Source organism: Passer montanus, unplaced genomic scaffold (genome assembly GCF_014805655.1).
Source record: "Passer montanus isolate IOZ18808 unplaced genomic scaffold, ASM1480565v1 scaffold52, whole genome shotgun sequence".
Classification (NCBI taxonomy): Eukaryota; Metazoa; Chordata; class Aves; order Passeriformes; family Passeridae; genus Passer; species Passer montanus.
The window spans coordinates 5,618,915-5,636,796 of NW_024370152.1; the positions used below are offsets into that span (position 1 = coordinate 5,618,915).

Sequence of the window (17,882 nt, forward strand, 5' to 3'; positions counted from 1 at the left end):
TCCTTACAGAAGTATTTCAGTACATCCTTTATTTTTAAGAAATGAAAAATCTTTTCCAATACTACAGTTACAGTGCACATGATTAGATATATCTGAGATTCCTTCCCAACAGGGCTCTTAGTAAGGATGATTTGCAGTTTTTTTGACCTGGTGACTGCATGAACTCTGTGCCAGAGAACAGACATCCTACAGTAGACTTGGGTAAGCTCAGACTTGAAAATCCTTCTCTACAGATTCCAGAAAGAATTTCAAAATTGTATTAAAAAAATATAATGTTAACAGTCACTACAACGTTTACAACTTTATCTGTGGGGCTTTCTTTCCTACTGCCCTCCTGAAAGGATTAGAAGTCTGACTCTATACACATATACAGACCGAATATTATTCCTCAATCTTCAAGAACAGAGTGGAACAAAACAGGTATATTTCTAGAACAGTATGTCCAGTTACTGAGAGCTACTCTTTAGTAAATACATTAACAACTTACTTGTGGGATGTTCTTTTCTTCATCATGCTGGCAGACACTCCTGCATGACCTACAATGTAAAAGATGTTGGAATTACGAAAAATAATTTTAAAACTTACATAAAAGCCATCATATTGAATGTCAAAATGTAAAGAATCCAAACACATCATGTTATGACTGATCAGTGACCTGCTAAAATGGGAAGAGGGTCTAGAGAGGTAGACATTAGCTACCTGCACATGAAGCTGTGGTGGGCTGACTTCGGCTGGATGTCAGGTACCCACCAAAGCTGCTCTATCTCTTCTCTCAGCTGGACAAGGGACAGAAAATACAACCAACCGTTGCTGGGTCAAGAGAGGGTCAGAGAGGCATCACAGGCAAACCAGGCTTCACTCGGGCAATATTAATTTATTATCAAGCAAGTCAGAGTAATATAAAGAGAAATAAAGCTGAATCTTAAAAATACCTCCCTTGCAGCTCTCCCTTCTTCCTGGGCCTAACTTCACTCCAAATCTTTTTCTATCTCCTCTCTCCCAGGTGGACTGGGAATGAAGGTGCAATCAGTCAATCACATGTTGTCTCTGCTGCTTCTTTCTTTCTCCTCAGGGTTAGGGTCAGTTCTCCCTCCTCAGGGGAAGGACTCATCTTACTTTTTCCCCACTGCAGTGTGGGGTTCCTGCCACAGGAGACAGTCCTCCAAACTTCTCTAATGTGAATCCATCTCAGGGGTTACAGTACCTAACAAACAGCTCCAGTATGGATCTCTTCCACAGTGTGCCATTCTTCTGGAACAGGCTGCTCTGCAGTGAGCCCCCCACAAGGTCACAAGACCTGCTCCAGTGTGGGCTCTTCTCTCACGGGGTCACAGTGCTCCAGTGCAGACTTCCTGCAGGCTCTCAGATAAGTCAGGTCCACTTGCCCCAGTGTAGGGTCCTCAATGCACTGCAGGGGCACAGATGCTTCAGCATGCTCTTCACCACAGACTGCACAGGACCCTCTGCTCCAGTGCCTGAAGCACCTCCTCCTGTTCCTTCTGCAGTGACCTTGGTGTCTGCAGGGCTGCTACGCTCACACAGTTTCACTCCTCTCCTGCAATTGCTGTAGGGCAGAATCTTTCCACTGTTCTTAAATACAACATGCCACTGGCATGTGACAGGCTCAGCTTTGGCCAGTGGCAGGTCCATCTTGGAGCCGGCCGGCACTGGCTTTCTTGGACACAAGAGAAGCTTATAGCTACTTCTCATAGAAGTCACCCTTGCACCCTCCTGGCACCCTGCCACCCAAACCCAACAGAGAAGCTCAGTGATGAACATAATGAGTGACAGCAACTATTAAAATGGAAGCTAAACTAAACACAACTGAGACAGCAGCTGCAATGGTCAATCAGCAACAATAGTGAATTGACAGGCTGTTTTAAACTTTCATCCTTGAGTTAAAAAAAGCAGATGCCAATACACATCATCCTGAGTTAGCCAGACTAGCACTACCTGTGCCTAACAGAGCATATAAAACTAAAAATAAACAAAGTTTTACTGAGAGAAGAGCACTGCACTCAACCCAGTGAAAATTTGGGATGAATATGAAAAATTGAAAGCTTTTAATAAGATGAGATGAGGAAATGGGAAATCAGGCTTCTGCTGGCTGTTAGAAAGCTGTTTATGAGGAACCATGAAGAATTCAGCAGAGGAAATATGCAGGAACAAAATGACAGAAAAACACTTTCAAAAGAACTCTGCACATAAAAGGTAATGTGCATAGGTAGAAAAATCAAAATTAGTTATTAGAATGAAAACTTCAGCCTCAGATCACAGTCAAAAGCCACCCGCACAGGGATCATTTACTGGGGTTGACTGAAACAGCCCCTGATAAACTGATGGCTGATGGTGACTACACAGCCAGAAGATATCAGGCCTTGGTCCTGATTCTCCCTGTCTTCCTCACTATACTGCCTTTGAACAGTATGGAGATAAAATTTCTTCACAGTAGCTTGTTTCAGAGTGTTTTGGATTTTTTGCTTCTAGGTTGTCATATCTAAAACAATCTGGTCACAGTGCTGGACTGAGCCATGTATTACTCTAATGCTTCATGTTTATGCACAAACATGCCTAGAATTTTAACTAGGAATGCTTAAATTAACACTTGCAGAGAAGTGCTTTAATTTCTCTCTAAGCCTAAACAAACCAATGCTTTTCAATTTACAGTATGTGCATGTTCCAAGCATATCTAAAACTATATACCTATCAAAGAGAATCACACAGGAGTCAAGCAGTGACAGTACCAATAATTTTCAGTCTTCATAAGTATTTTAATATTTTAATTTTTGTATGCAAAATTAAGAGGGCATACACAAAGTTACAGAAATGGCAGAATTAATATAATTAAATAATAATTAAAATAATCTTATGTTTAGTATATTCAAGCTTGCATCAGATCGTCAGGAATCTGCATTTCCAATAGTAATGATATCTGAAATTTTCCTAATTTTTAAAAATTAGGCCTTGTCTGTCAATTACTGTAGTAAAGATCCTACTTGCAACTTTTGACTGTTACAAAACCAAATAATTGAGTATTTGTAAGAACTTAGCTGGAAAAACAAAAACAGCATCACAAAAAGTTTGATTAGAAACCTGTAAGACTTTAGGACTTTATTACAACCTGTAAAAAAAACTTTCTAAGCATAATTTCAGTTATGTCCCTTTATATGAGGCTGTGTTCTACTGATATATAATAAAACACATTTTATAAAAAACATGGTGATGTTTTATTTTAAAAACAGTAATTTCTTAAAATCCAAGAACTGTTCTTACAAAACAGAGAAACTTCATCACCGGAAGATGAATATATGTACTTAACGTTTTACATTTCCAGCTAATGAGAGAAAAGTTAGATTTTGGCTGAAGTAGCTCAAGTAAAAACACAGCAAAGCAACAGAATGGTGCAGCACAAGAATTTGCTTTCTGTCCACCTCTCAAGGATTCTGTAACCTGTAAGAAGGGAGCTATGAAGGATTTATCTTTCAAAATCAAGAACAGAAACACTAGATTGACATAGAAGGACGATTTATCACAACATTTGCAATAAGTACAGAAGAGAAATTATGCCAGTCTCTATCAACGGGATTTTGCTGTTTGCTAAGTTCGCGCTTCAGGATTTTCAAATTGTTCACTGATGTAATGAGCTCTATCCAAAGACATCATGAACAACTAAGTACTACTCTCATCATCTCTTAAGAGAGCTCCCAGTTTAATATATGAAGTAATGGCATTTGGATGTTTAATAAATATATCAATAGCAAGTATATGAAGATCCTAGATCTTGTACTAACCAAATGCCAATTTGCCACAATTTGCCCTCCTAATTTGCACAGTCTGAATTCAGATAGATGCCATAGAGATGTAAACTCCTTTTAAGGATATATCAGATTACACTATTGAATCGCTTGGCTACTGTAGTGGGTCTAATGCTGGCCAAATGTAGTGCACCCACTAGAATTACTTACTCATTTTCTGCTGTGAGATAAGGAGGAGAGCAAAGCAGGCTCAAGCTTTAAAGAAAACTTTATTAACAGAATTAAAAGAAAAATAATAAGAAATCAGACTAAACCTTCAGAGCACTTCTCCTCCCACCACACCCTCTTTTCTTTTCCACTGACAATGTAGAGACAAAGCCTGGGACTTTCAGTCAATTTACCACCTCTAAAATAGTCTTTCCTCAGTTCTCTAAGGGACAGGAGTCTCTCTTGCCATGCCATGGAGACTTCTCCACAAGAAACAGTTCTTTCATGGCTTTAATTTTCACAAATAGCAGCTGCCTGGAAACCTGCAATCATGAAGTCCCTCCCATGTTTTGGTATCCTTTTCCATAACTATCACCATGGACGAGTCATTTCAGCTTATTGGGGTACAGTTTTAAGGATGAGTTGTTCTAGTAGAGAAACAAAAGTTCTTCTATCTCTGTAAACAGAGGTTTTCTTCTTCCATCTCTGGGGCAAAGTTTCTCATCTCGCTTATCTCTCTCTATTCGAGCTACTTCATCTGCTTGCTTTCAGCACTGGTGCCTCTGCTTGCTGTGGCTAGAATGCTACATCCCCACAGTGCATTCCATGAGTTACAGGAAGACAAAAAAAAAGTCTAATGTATCAATTATATCTTCACCATAGCCTTACAAGATAATTTCAGCCCAAGACTAAGGCATCTCTTCATTCTCCTCCCATCTGGGATTTGACTCCCTCTTTACTGACCTTGGTGTCTTCTCTATGTTGTTTTCTCTATGTGTCTTCACCTTTTCCTCTTCTCTCACTTGAGAGAGGATTGGTGTCTGCAAGTTTCATCTGTACACTAAAAATGTTAATATCTTGCCTGGGCCTGTGGATAGCCATATGATCTTTGCCAGGCAGTGGTTGCTCTGGCTGCATGGCTATTTTCTGGCCCCTGCTACATTTAATTCCAGTCACAGGGGTTCCTTTTGTGCGAGACTGCAGAGCTATCTCTGTTCTTAGCCACAAGATTTTTCTGCAGCACCAGCAGAATGGCTTGGTGGCTCTCAGCTGGAACAGAGGCTGGCTCGGCTCCACCCGAAGCCGAACGGAGCCAGTGTGGCCTGCCGGCCGTGGTTGGAGCTCAGCGGCAGTAGAATCTCAGCCGAGCGGGCTGTGCTGGCCGGGCCGTGTGTCAGAGCAGGGCCCGGCCCAGCCCGGCCAGCGCTGCAGCAGAACAGGGCCCTGCCTGGCCCCGCCAGGTCGCACGGCGGAGCGGGGCCTCGCCCGGCTAGCATCCAGTTACCTGCCAAAAGGCTAGAAGCAAGAAAGCTTTTCCCAGGATTTGTTCATTTTTAGATGTGTTTTCCACAGAGGCATTTTCAGTGCTTTTAAGTGGTTTAAGAGGTTGTCAATATTCAAACTAGCCAACTGACTGGTTTTGTCAGGTCCAAAGGAAGCTGCTGTGGTCTTTACAGCGAATCACTTCCGTAGCGCATGGATTTTTTTTCTTAACTAAAACCTAAACTATGTTAAACCATGACAACTACACAATTGTAGAAACTGCAACAAGAGTTTCTCTGTCCTCTACAGCAGCTCTGGACAAGGGGAGAGAATAATAGCACGGAATCCTTATGTTTAACATATTCTAATAATAAGGTCAAAATCAGAACTATCTGCCTCCTGAATTTGTCTTGGTCCACAAGAATGGAGCAGCTGGATGATGTGACTCAGCCATGGGCACTCCCAGCCCAGAAAGCCAAACGTGTCCTGGGCTGCATCCAAAGCAGCGTGGGCAGCAGGGCCAAGGAGGAGATTCTGCCCCTCTGCTCTGCTGAGAGCCCACCTGGAACCCTGCACCCAGGGGTCCTAGCATGAACAGACCTGCTGGAATCAGGTCACAGGAAGGCCACGAAGATGACTGGAGGGCTGAAGCACCTCCTGTATGAAGAAACGTGAGAGTTGAGATTGTTTGGCCTGGAAAAGAGAAGGCTCTGAAGAGACCTTGTTGCAGCTTTCCAGTACATGAAGGGGGCCTACAAGAAATATAAGACAAACTTTTTAGCAGGATCTCATGCAACAGGACACAGGGTAATTATTTTTAAATGGAGAAGATTAGATATAAGACTTCTTTTACATTGAGTGTGGTGAAATACTAGCAGAGGTTGCCCAGAGGTGGTGGTTGCCCCATCCCTGGACGCATCCAAGTTTTCAGTACAACTTCAGTAGCCTTGTGTTCATCCATTGGTTCAGAGAGCATAATGAAGAACTTTAATAAGTACTAGCAAATGAATTTTGACTTTAAAAGGATTATGAATAAATTTTCTGTCTCTGAAGCATGATTTCAAATTTGGGGCATAGTAATGATTGGGGGTATTCTATTACAAAAAAACCTGATCTAGTTGAAGATGTCCCCACTAACTGCAGAAATTGGACAAGATGACCTTTAAAAGGTCCCTTTCATATCAAACTACTTTATTTTTTTATGACTAAGAGCACAGAAACATATTTTTTGCAATATAAAGTGACCACAAACTCCAGCTTCCAGATAAGAGCAACAGAATTAAGAATTCAACTGTCATATGGTGACACATACCTGTGTTTTCTGAGACTCATTAATTCAACCCCTTATATTAAATCCTTAAAATTCAACAGCAAAACTAGAAATCATGTTTCTGAACTTTACTCCACATAAAGATAAAGAAACAGGGTATGACAACACTAAAAAATACAATTGTTCAGGATGTTGGCTTCAAGGGAAATATACATGTTATTTCAGCTGGGGCTATTGGAGAATAGGAAGAAGGATGAGAGAAAGCTACTAAGAATGTTTTGCTACTGTGACATGAGTTGGTACCCTCAATGCAATCCATGAAAATCAGAAAGGCTCTCCAGAGAAGAGCAACCATATTTTACTTCTCTGAATATCTCCTATGTTTACAACAGGCAGCAAAACCTAGATATTTTAAAAGTCGTATTCCAGAATCATCTGTGTCAAGAGCAGTAATTCCACTCTGTATCTGGAGACTATTTCAGAATTGCTCTCAGGGACATAAGAAATACTTCAGTGTGCTGATTCACACCTAGTACTGCTCAACCTCAACTAAAAAGAGTTTGAAGAAGGGAGGTATTTTAATTGAAGTAGGTCAGAAGTACAGACAAACCAAATTCTAATTCTGAACAAAAGATTTCACTGCAATTCTTAGCAATTCACATCCATGATCTCTTTTCTTAGTTAATAAATACTGAAAGAATTTACACTTGCTTTTATGACTGAAAAAAACTACAAATGCTGCTACAAAACTACTACTACATATTACTTAATTGTTATATGCTCATATATGTGTTAGAAGTTTTCTTTACTAAGGGAGTACTTTTATGTTTTCAAACCATCCAATAAATGCTTTGCAGTTGTTCCTGACCATCATGCAGTTTGGTAGGATTCTGTGTCTCTGGGAGAACACTGCTAAGAAAGACTCCAGAGGACCATGCCTTTCACTTATACAGCATTATACAGGGTATCACTAGATTTAGAAGGGTCAATTGTGTTAACGCAGGGTAATCACATCTTATTTTACAATCAAATATACTGTACATTAATTTTTTTTAAAAGGCTGTATATTTCCTATATTTAGGACAGCAATACACTAATTAGAGAGACAGGCAGGCACACTGCCAAGAGCACCTGTCTGATTGACAGAAACTATATCGTGGAAAGTAACTCTATACTTTGACAAACTCCAAGAGTCTGTAGCCATGTACTCTACTGTTGTGTAAAAATTAAATGTCTACCTTGCCTTCTTTTCTCCACTTTCAATCCTACTCTTTGCTTCTCAAAAAAGAACTATGTACAAAGTATGTTTCCCAGAGAGAGAGATTTCAAAAGTCGATACATTATAAATCACATACACCTCTTCCTTTACACCTACTTTACAACATATAAAATCATTTCCTTCCTAAGCAGACAGACAGGACAGCTGAAAATTTGCTTTGTCAAAGATGCCACCAACCTGTAGTGTCACTGATGGATAAGTCTCTACAACAGGATGAAATCAATGTCAGTCAAAAAATGTTTTGTTAATGCATCAAATTTTGCCCTATATGAATACCTGACACTACCACTGGTTCATCTCTACCTCCAGACTGTTTTTTGCTACCTGTACATGATCCAGAAGTGTTCTAGAATTCATCAATTTTATTATTTTACATTATTAACATATAAAATATAAAATACACAGATTATTCCCATTCTTTCTCTGTATCTTGTTCTTTTATTATTTTTTCCTCCTGATAAAGACTATATTACTGCTTTATTATTCAATCCCAGATGATAGCAATTTCATAGGCAAGACTTAAAATCCTAATTTCTTCTTAAGATGTAGCTATTCTGGAAGCCTATGTGCTGTTTGGAAAGTTTCTTGGCAAGAGGCAACAACCATTAAAAATGGAAGGCAGTTAATAACATATTTGTATCCATAAGCTCAACAAATCTGATTTAAAAGTTACTTCTTTAAGTACAACTTTTTTCTTTTTTTACAGCTGTTCTAGGTAATCTCATAGATTCTCTTAAGGTTACCTAGTTCAGCCCTATGATGAGGGAAGGCACTTTTCACTAGATCAAGTTGCTTAATATCCCTTTGAACGTAACCTTAAACATTTCCAGTGAGGAGTCACTTACATTTGGGTAACCTGTTCCTGTGTTTCACCATACATATTCATTTGTAACAAAATTCTTCTGTACACTCAAACCTAACTGTACTCTCTGTTTAAAACAATCACCCCATGTACTGTCACTGAAGGCTTCGGCAAATAGCCTTTCTCTGTCTCCGCCAAAGTCCCACTTAAAACCGAAAAGATTGCACTCCCTGGAGCCTTGCTGAGAGTGCACCTGATCCCACCATCCCTACCACTGAATAGGATGTTAAACAATGCTGCTCCCAATACTAACACCTGAGGAGCTCCACTCATCACTGTCTCCGTTTGGTCACTGAACCAAGTGACCAAGCGTTTAAGACTTTGCACTGGATCTCTCCTTTAAAACCTGTAGTTCTTACTTGAAATGTAACTGTATTACTTTTGTAATCGTTACATGTTTCAAATAAGTGACAGCAAATTTTAACACAGTCTCAGGTAAAATACAAGTTTCAAAGTCTCCAAAGGGTTACTGAGAAATCCTCCAGTATCAGGTCCAGTTTTCAATGAATCAAATGTGTATGTGGAAGAACCCAAATTGTCTACTGTTTAGGTATTTTAAAAGTTAATTGAGCCTTCCCAATTACATTTGTCAGTTGATTTCTTGAGAGTTTCATCAAAGCCACAATTCACAATGGGTGGTGATAAAAAATATGTTGCTTTCCCCACACACGTCACTGATAACTAACTTTTGACACAACACGAAATAGGGAGGTCAGATCTGTACTGCTAAATTTACATTTAAATTTACTACTTAAGTTTTTAGTTTGTGTTGTCAAGCCATGATCTTTTAGAATAAAAGCAAATTTTCTTTTAAAACAGGAATGATAACATCTAAAATGATTAACATCTGCAGAAAATCATTCATATATTTAAAAACTCAGTAAAATAAGAATGCTTTTCATCTATTAAAAGCAAAGAAAACCACCTAGAAAGAACACCTTACCTGCATCAGCTCTGGACCGCTGACCTGGTGATTTTCCAAATGGGGTCTTCATTCATCTGTGTTTAAGTGAGCAGCAAAGCTGCTGGACTAGGGTGAAAATCCAGTTCTTTCCAACTTCCAGGATATCTTCTTTTAGTCTTAGGATGAGACAACCATTTATTAATCCACCATTCAATCAACAACTTGTCCTTCTTCAAATGTAGAAGATGCTCTTTCAATTACAGTACTCTGAAAAACAAAACAGGTGAAGTTCTTAAGCAGCTTGATTTTGAAACAAAAATATTCCATGTTAACCAAGACTCATTTTAATGCTTGTTTTCATATGCAATAGGATACTCCTTTACATTCTGTTATTCCGAAAACATTCAGAACACAGGATCTAAACAGCTAAACAAATACAAGGGCTGCTACTTTTATCTCCTGATCACAGTAAATTTCCAGGTCACTATGTCAATTACAAAAAGAAATAAAAGCTTCTTATAAACTATTGAGCTTAACACAGGGATGTATGACTACTAACTTAAGAGAAACTGTACTACCTTTACTGGGTTAAAGCACCAATCAAACAATCTAACCAACCTATTTGGTTAGAAATAACATGCTCCCACTCACATAGCAGATTAACTTTGCTTCACAGAAGTTTAAAAAAAGACTGTAGAAAAAAATGCAACACAAAAGCTTTTAAAAACTGATTTCGCTGCAATGACTGCTCATACCAGCAATTTCTTGAGTAGGTCAATAGTTCATAGATCTGATGATTCATAGATCTCTTTAAGTTTCTGGCAATTCTTTCCACCTAAGATCATCAAGTTCCTAAAGCATTTAGTCATCACATTCCTCTAGATATGGAGGTAACTGAGGACAACTTTTTAATACCCTTTTCAGGATTTAATAACAGAAAATTTTGACCATGTGAAAAAAATCAAAGCATTACAGGTTAATTTATTTCAGAGTAACAGAAACATTTATGTGTAAGAATTCACTACTTCAGTGTTGCTCACAAAAAAGGCAAGTGAGATCAGATCACTTCCTTAAGAAATGTCACTGCTAATCTGTGAGAGACAGGGCCTGTCTAATCTCTGAGTCAGCACTGCCTTCCCTCTTTTACTTCAGTTTTGGAAACTGTTGTCAATTTTCATACAGGGGTTAAAAGCAGAAGAATGCCCCTAATTAATGATCCAGACAAGGGAAAAAAATGTAGTTTAAGCTAATGCCTTACTGAATAAGGGAACATAAAGGTGATGCACCTTGAGGTATGGCAAAGTGTTACACAGAAAAATACATTTACATCTAGCACTTGACAATTCTTTCATGAACTGTACCCATTAACTTCTTGGAACAAAGAACAATACACCTAGGAAAATTCAGTAGGGAGTAATCAGCAGTTTTTAGAAAGATCTAACTTAAGCAATTTACAGTCAGGAATTCATAAGAACTTGTGAAATTAGAAAGTTATTTACAGAAACAAACTAGTTTTCCACATTTCATCTCATCCTGAAATCTATCAGTGTACACCCAACAATGCTAAATGATATCATGGCAACAATATTCAACAATATTCCAAAGGAAGCAATTCGTTTGCTTAACTACTTTACTAGAAATACAGCATAAAGATTATTTTTTTCTGCTGAACTCAGATGTGTTCTCCTATGGACCAAAACACATTAATATAGAAACATCACAGATTATCAAAAACCAACTCTAAATTCGTAGCACTGCTGTGATATACAACCATACTCAGTCTCACAGGTACTGCATAAAAATACAAGAGATAACTATTCTCCTGAAAAGCTCTTAGTTGAGACGTAACTGTAGTCTTGTTTTACATCTTCTGATCTAAAAACACCTATGAAATTACAAGAACAATCCCTCCAAAATATAAACCAAATCACCATCACCACTTTCACAAATCCACAAAATGTGAAAATTCTTCAGATTTAGAAAATAATATACCCTTTTACAGTAAGCTGGTGAACTGTTATTCAAGGGAGGTATTTTGTAACACCTGTATTATACACTTCTCCCTCACAAGATTTCCAATTCATAGTAAAAATATAAAGCACTAGATATTTTGACTGCACTGCTTATGCAGTTATGTATAGAAAAATAACTAAACCAACAACAAAAGACATGGTTTTCTACCAGTTATTTTTATTAGAATACCCCCAATCATTACTATGCCCTAAATTTGAAATTATGCTTCAGAGACAGAAAATTTTTTCATAATCCTTTTAAAGTCACAATTAATTTGCTAGCATGTAATAAAAGTGCTTTACTATGCTCTCTGAAACAATGAATGGACACAAGGCTACTGAAGTTAAAACAAGATCCAGTTGTTTAAACTGATTTTCTAGAAACTAAGCCAGTAAATGTTACCAATTCAAAGCCTTACTGAAGACGAAACTCATGCTTTCCTAACACTAGTATTCCGAATTCAATACATTTCAGTTGCATAGCAACAGTTCTGAAGTTACTAACAATGAGGCATAAAACCTCATTCATTTTCTGAAAACAAATTGATGCACTTTAAGAACATTTTGAATTTTGAGAATGTGTAAGTTAAGTCTTACTTATTTGATTACAAATACACCAAACTCTATACAACTTAGGGTTCTTAAAAGTGGTAAATGGCAAAATAGCAGACTTAATGCCAACATGAAAATATCTTGATCTCCTAATACAGAAAATCATAAAGAGAAGATAACTCATAAAATGAAAAATCTTTTACCCCAAGTCCCACAAAATGTCATGCTTCACATAAAGGTAGGAAACACAAAACCAAAACACACTTCTGATGCACTCAGTTGCAATTATCTGTTCTGTGTAGAAACAGCAGATATTCCTTGTTTAGCAATATGTAAGATGACCTATGAAACAATCAACTTTTTTAAGTCATTCTGTTGACAGTGGCAGATACACTAAAGTAAATCTAACATAACTAGGGGTTTTTGGATACAAAGTGACACATACAAAGGGACTTCAAGACTAGACTTTACAGACAGCCTGCTTTACAGACATTTGGAAGAGAATGCCTACGTATTAGGCACCCATTTGCCCAACACCCAACAGCACAGGTCATGATCAGCGCAGCTGCAGGTTTCACTTAAAAGACAGACATTGTTTTGACTTGTGAGCTGCTACTCACCAGCCCAGGAGTGTTGCTCATCTCATCTGTTTTTACAAGCCTTTCTACACAAAAGCAAATGTTACAAAAACGTGTGGAAATTAGATGATTACTTCGTCGGATAGCAGTCTAATTATTGCAGTGTTTCAGAGGCTATTAAGTGTCAGATTAAAAACACTAGCATCACAAATTGTCAATCATACCAGTTCTATTTGAGAATAGGGGAGTCATACTATCAAAATAGGCAGAAAGACGTGACATAAAGACAGAAAAAATGAAAGTCATGAAAAAAGGTTTTTTTGCAGTATAAAGAGAAATTATGGAAAAACCAACATGCAGAGACTTCAGTTCTTACTGTGAAATATCTTATCCCCTTTCTATAAACTTAATTGTTTACAAACATTAAAATGTTTATATGAGCTTTTAACTCCATGAAAATAAGTATAAACAACATAAAATAATCCTCTAGCTTAAATTTTACTTAACATTCATGTATGTATTTCCATAAAATTGCATGCATTTCACTGCAACACATGGAACAATGCTGTTTATGGCATTTTTGTAAAAGCTTCATGGCTCTGCTATCCACTGAAGAGAGATGTTAGCAGACAAAACCAGTGATAATTAATGGTGACATCAAGCTGACAATTTTAAGTGCCTCACTCCTAACCAGCATATTTAAATTTTACCATTATGAACACAGAAGGAAATATTTACTGAGGAAATGCTTTAGGGGTAGAGAAGTTTAGAAGGAGAAGAAAGGTAACAGCATGCATTGCTTGCATTTAGACAATACAATTTCTGCCAAAAATGGCATGTTTGCACCTTCTCAGGCCTGTTCCAGCTTTCAGAGCCACCAGTGATCAGGCCTTCTGGCACCACCTGGTGGGCTTCAACATTTTTACTTCGCTATCTAAAACACTTCTGTATACAACTCAATGAGAACTTCCACTGCTAGCTGCTCAGGGGAGGACAAGCACTTCACAAAAATGTTCAGGAAAATGAGTCATTCTGAACTGAAATGCATCAACTAAATTGCTTGGTAAGCAATTGTGACTTAATAAATCAGCTTAGAGCTACTGCTACATGTTTCAGATTAAGCAGTAGTATAGTTTCTTCCAGCACTAACAAGCTGGAAGAACTTGTTAGTCTGCATGTTAGTCAGCATGTTAGTCTGTTATTCAGACTCCCTAATCCTTATTATATGAGCAGAAAGGATCACTCTACGCAAAACTTCTGAATCTGCCTTCCCAAAGGCAATCTTACTGTTAAGACATCTCCTAAATAATGGTTGCAATAAAAATATGCTGGGTTTAGTTTGTTACTGCTGGGTTTCTTTTTTCGTTACCTAATAAAAAAAAATCCCCAACACTTTCCTGCGGTACAAGAATTCAGCAACTCATGTTACAAATAGTTGAAGTATCCTACCAGCTGAATCAGTATATTAGTTATTAGGAACTTCTTTTATTCTATACTAGGAATTCGTGTAGGTAGTAAGATCTGATGTCTGAGAAGAAAGTACAGTTACAGTACATGAAATCTGAAGATGAAAGTGATTTGCAGCTGACAACTACAGAAATAATACTTTTCAGAAACACATTTATGAAGTGAAAGACCCCAAATCAAGTACAACTACCTCTCCATTATCATGGCCTCTGCAGTTTTACCTCTACCCAGAGAGGTGCTGTCTACAATTATACAGAAACAAGCAGCACTGGTATGCAACTGTATGTGCATATACACAAACACACCCATACCACTGCACTGGTACTGGCTGTATGGGGCTTTGACCTGGTCTAGGGAAAGAAGAACTTCCCAATGGCAGGGAAGTTAGACTAGATGTTCTTTAAATGCCTCTTCCAACACAAACTACTCTCATGACAGATATAAACTCACAAAATTCAAAGTTAACTCCCCATTGCAATGCCATAGTAATGAAACTGTAGATTATTCAGCAGAAGACTAGAAAAATCTGAAATTTGTGCACACTGTCTTCTGTTGACAAGGTGTCTTTAAAATTCAAGAGACAGCACACTGCAATTTCTAATTACTTACTAAACTTTTAGCATAAACAAACAGGCAAGTTATTTACCATAATGAAAAACAATATAAAAAGGTTTGCTAGTAAGTTCTTGTGGTTGTAAGAAGGGTGGGGGGGACCTCAGAACTGCATGGGCAAGGTTTATATTGCTATTCTACAGAATCTACATGAGCACCGCAGGGCACAGCCATGGGAGAAAGAGAAGGTGAGTACTCCGCAGAAATGACACAACTTTGTTTACCTCTTCCTCAAAGAGGTTGCTGGAAACAGCTGAGTGGACCCTGACCTCTCTTGCCACTCCTCATCCATTCCTGTCCCTCAGGAGAGTGCAGCTCTGGGTGGCAAACAGCTGAGCACAGAGGAGCAGTTAAAAGCCCTGGTGCTGCTGGGAACCAAGCACAGCGGAGCAGTTAAAAGCCCTGGTGCTGCTGGGAACCAAGCCCTAGCAGAGTGAAAAGGGCAAAAGCAGAGGTGCTGGGGTGGGTGTCAGCCACGGGGAACAAAGCAGTGGCATAGCACAATGTGAATGATCTTGCTTTCAGGGGTCTGTCATTGTTTTCCATTGTCTCAGGCCTGCAAGACAAGGAGAGCCAACTGCAGGGAGTGCCTGCCATCTTGTCTTTGTCCCAGCTGCCACAGAGAATCACATGGAAGTGGTGAACACCTGTTTTTGTCTATAATGCACCTTCTCTTCTTGTATACTTTTGTTACTAATATTGCTGCTATTACTGTGCATTTCTTATTCCACTGCTGTTCCCTTTCACTAAATTGTGATCTCAACCCATTGTCTCTGCCTTTGTCAGGAAGAAGGGTAGAGAGTTATTTAGAGTTTAATTTGTAGCTGGGGTCAAATCACTACATTCATTGGTGCCCACTGTGAACCACAAAAGGGTAGAGATAAGTTTGATCTAAGAATCTGTGTATTAGGAACCCTGTAGTTACAGCAGCTCCATTTGTTCATGGAGGTGTGATACTTAGCCCTGAATATATTCCTACACATGCTCCCCATGATGCTATTTTTACAGAGTAGGGAGAAGGATCAGGATTGCTTTGTTGCTGTACTGTGTGGTATCTGTTTATGACATGATTACATCAATGGCAATAAAGGTCATCTGCGATGTGTGTTCAGTGCTGCTCACCTGGCCTTGGCTGCTACATCTGAGGATTCATTAACAATAGTTCCCAGCCTGTAGAGGAGCCAGAGGACAACGATTTTTCTCAGCCTTTCACCCCTTTTTCCTCCTTTGGGCCTCCTACAACAGTTTTGGAGAATCTTAAATTCCATTTGGATGTTAAAGAAAGCATATTCTAATTGCAATGTATGCCAGATTTCTTCAGTCTAGAATAAGTGAAATCTAGAATAAGTTTAGTCTATGCAATGTTTTGAGTCAGCATAGACACATCTAGGCAAGTTGTTCAGTGAACTGCCCTGGAGCTCAACATCCCATAAGTAGCATGGGATGGCGGAGAAAATAAGCAAGCTTTTAATGGAGTACACTTCTCCAGTGGTTTGGAAGTTCACCCCTGAAAAATATACAACCTTGATAAAGTGGCAAAATTTTTGAAAGAGAAATGCTATAACAGCTTCAGAGAGGCACAAAGTTATGCAACTTGCTGACACTTGTCAGACACTGCTTGTGTATCTGACAGCATGCTCAGGGAAGTGAGAGGGAAGCAGATCAACAGGCAGCAAGGCAACTCAAACTGCAGCTGAACCAGAGGAACAACCCATGTCAGCAGCAGCTGCCCCTGTTCAGAAGAAAAAAGTCAAGGACAAATTAATTTGCTGGTGAGGACCCTCAAAATCAGAGGAAGAGACAGGGCTGGACATAATCAACTGATCCCTACCCATGGGCGCGCTCGGAGATACACAAAGAGATTACAGCCACCAGCCTGGTGAACCCTACTGACCCGGTTGCTTGATGTCGGAATATCGTGGCAAATGGTGCAACACTAGATGGCAATGAAGCCAAACAATGAGGATCCCTGTCCTGGACTGCAGGCATTGACCAGGGGATTTAGACAAGACCAGAAACTCTCAGTCTCTGGAAGTAACTCCTTCGAGTCTGATTGAGAGGTATCTTTGCACAGATAACCTTTTAGTGCACCAACACAAGTGGTACACCATGGAGCCAAGGTATCCAGTACCTGAGAGAACTAATTGTAATGGAGGTAATTCGTAAGATTCAAATATTGAGTAGTCCCCTATAAATACAGATGACATCCAAACAGCCAAGGTATACAAAACACGTGGTGAAGATCCTACAGAGTGTGCCAGTGTCACATGCCAACTCACTGGCAGAGAAGTCATGGAGGGAAGGAGAAAAAAAAGTGAACAATTTCGCTGCCAAACCCCAGCTATATAAAGAAACTATCTGCATCCCAATACAGGACTGCATCTCATCTGTGAAATGATTGCCCAAGGACTTAAAACAATTTAATGGGGAAATTAAAAAGGACCAATAACAGTTTTAAAAAGACTACCAGAAATTTAAGGAGGAAATGTCACATGCCCTGCCAGTACAGATCAGAGTTCCTGCTACTGGGCAGCAGGTGCTCCCCAGCTAGAGAGAGAGGGTACACACCACAAGGTAATCTGTGGTTCTAGATGGATGACCACCAAGAGTATGTGAGAAAGTGGGACAGAAAACCCACCTCTGCTCTAGCAGCACCTCTGTTGAGACGAAGAATAAACACCACATTAAACTCTTTGATAATAAATGGAGCTCCAGTTTTGCTCAGGCAAAGCCTCAGAGAGATTTAAAAGGCTGATGTTATTTCTGATCCTCCTGAAGGTCATATTTACAAAAAGTAACAAGTACCATGACTAGACAGAGATGCTCTGCCTACAGGAGAGGGAAAGGAATAATCAGGTCTACTGGAATGTGGATCTGATGCTCTGGCACATTAAAGACATAAGAATATAAGACTTTATCTGGCACCAACACACCATGTACCTTGATGCCATCAAGGCAGCTAGGGGGAGAATCCATCTCTATTCCTAGGATGGCAGGGGGATCCCAACAGTTGACTCTACTGAAAGCTAAGTAAGCATGACTGGAAACAAATGACAAGTACGTTCCCTCAGGAAACTGTGGCTCTGGGTGCCAAGCACAGCAGAGTCCAGAGGAGCTGAGT

General features: G+C 39.2%; 1 protein-coding gene across 3 annotated transcripts in view; it reads right to left on the reverse strand.

The window, feature by feature from the left end:
- Nucleotides 1-17,882, reverse strand: part of SPIN1 (spindlin 1) — a 59,684-nt gene that overhangs the window by 12,594 nt on the left and 29,208 nt on the right. For all 3 annotated transcript variants that reach the window (XM_039724058.1, XM_039724054.1, XM_039724055.1), the window contains exons 2-3: nucleotides 9,580-9,807; nucleotides 488-536 (exon numbers count right to left, since the gene is read on the reverse strand). In XM_039724058.1, the coding sequence (XP_039579992.1) occupies nucleotides 488-536; nucleotides 9,580-9,631 (101 nt within the window). In that variant the 5' untranslated portion in view covers nucleotides 9,632-9,807. The remainder of the gene's footprint in view (nucleotides 1-487; nucleotides 537-9,579; nucleotides 9,808-17,882) is intronic.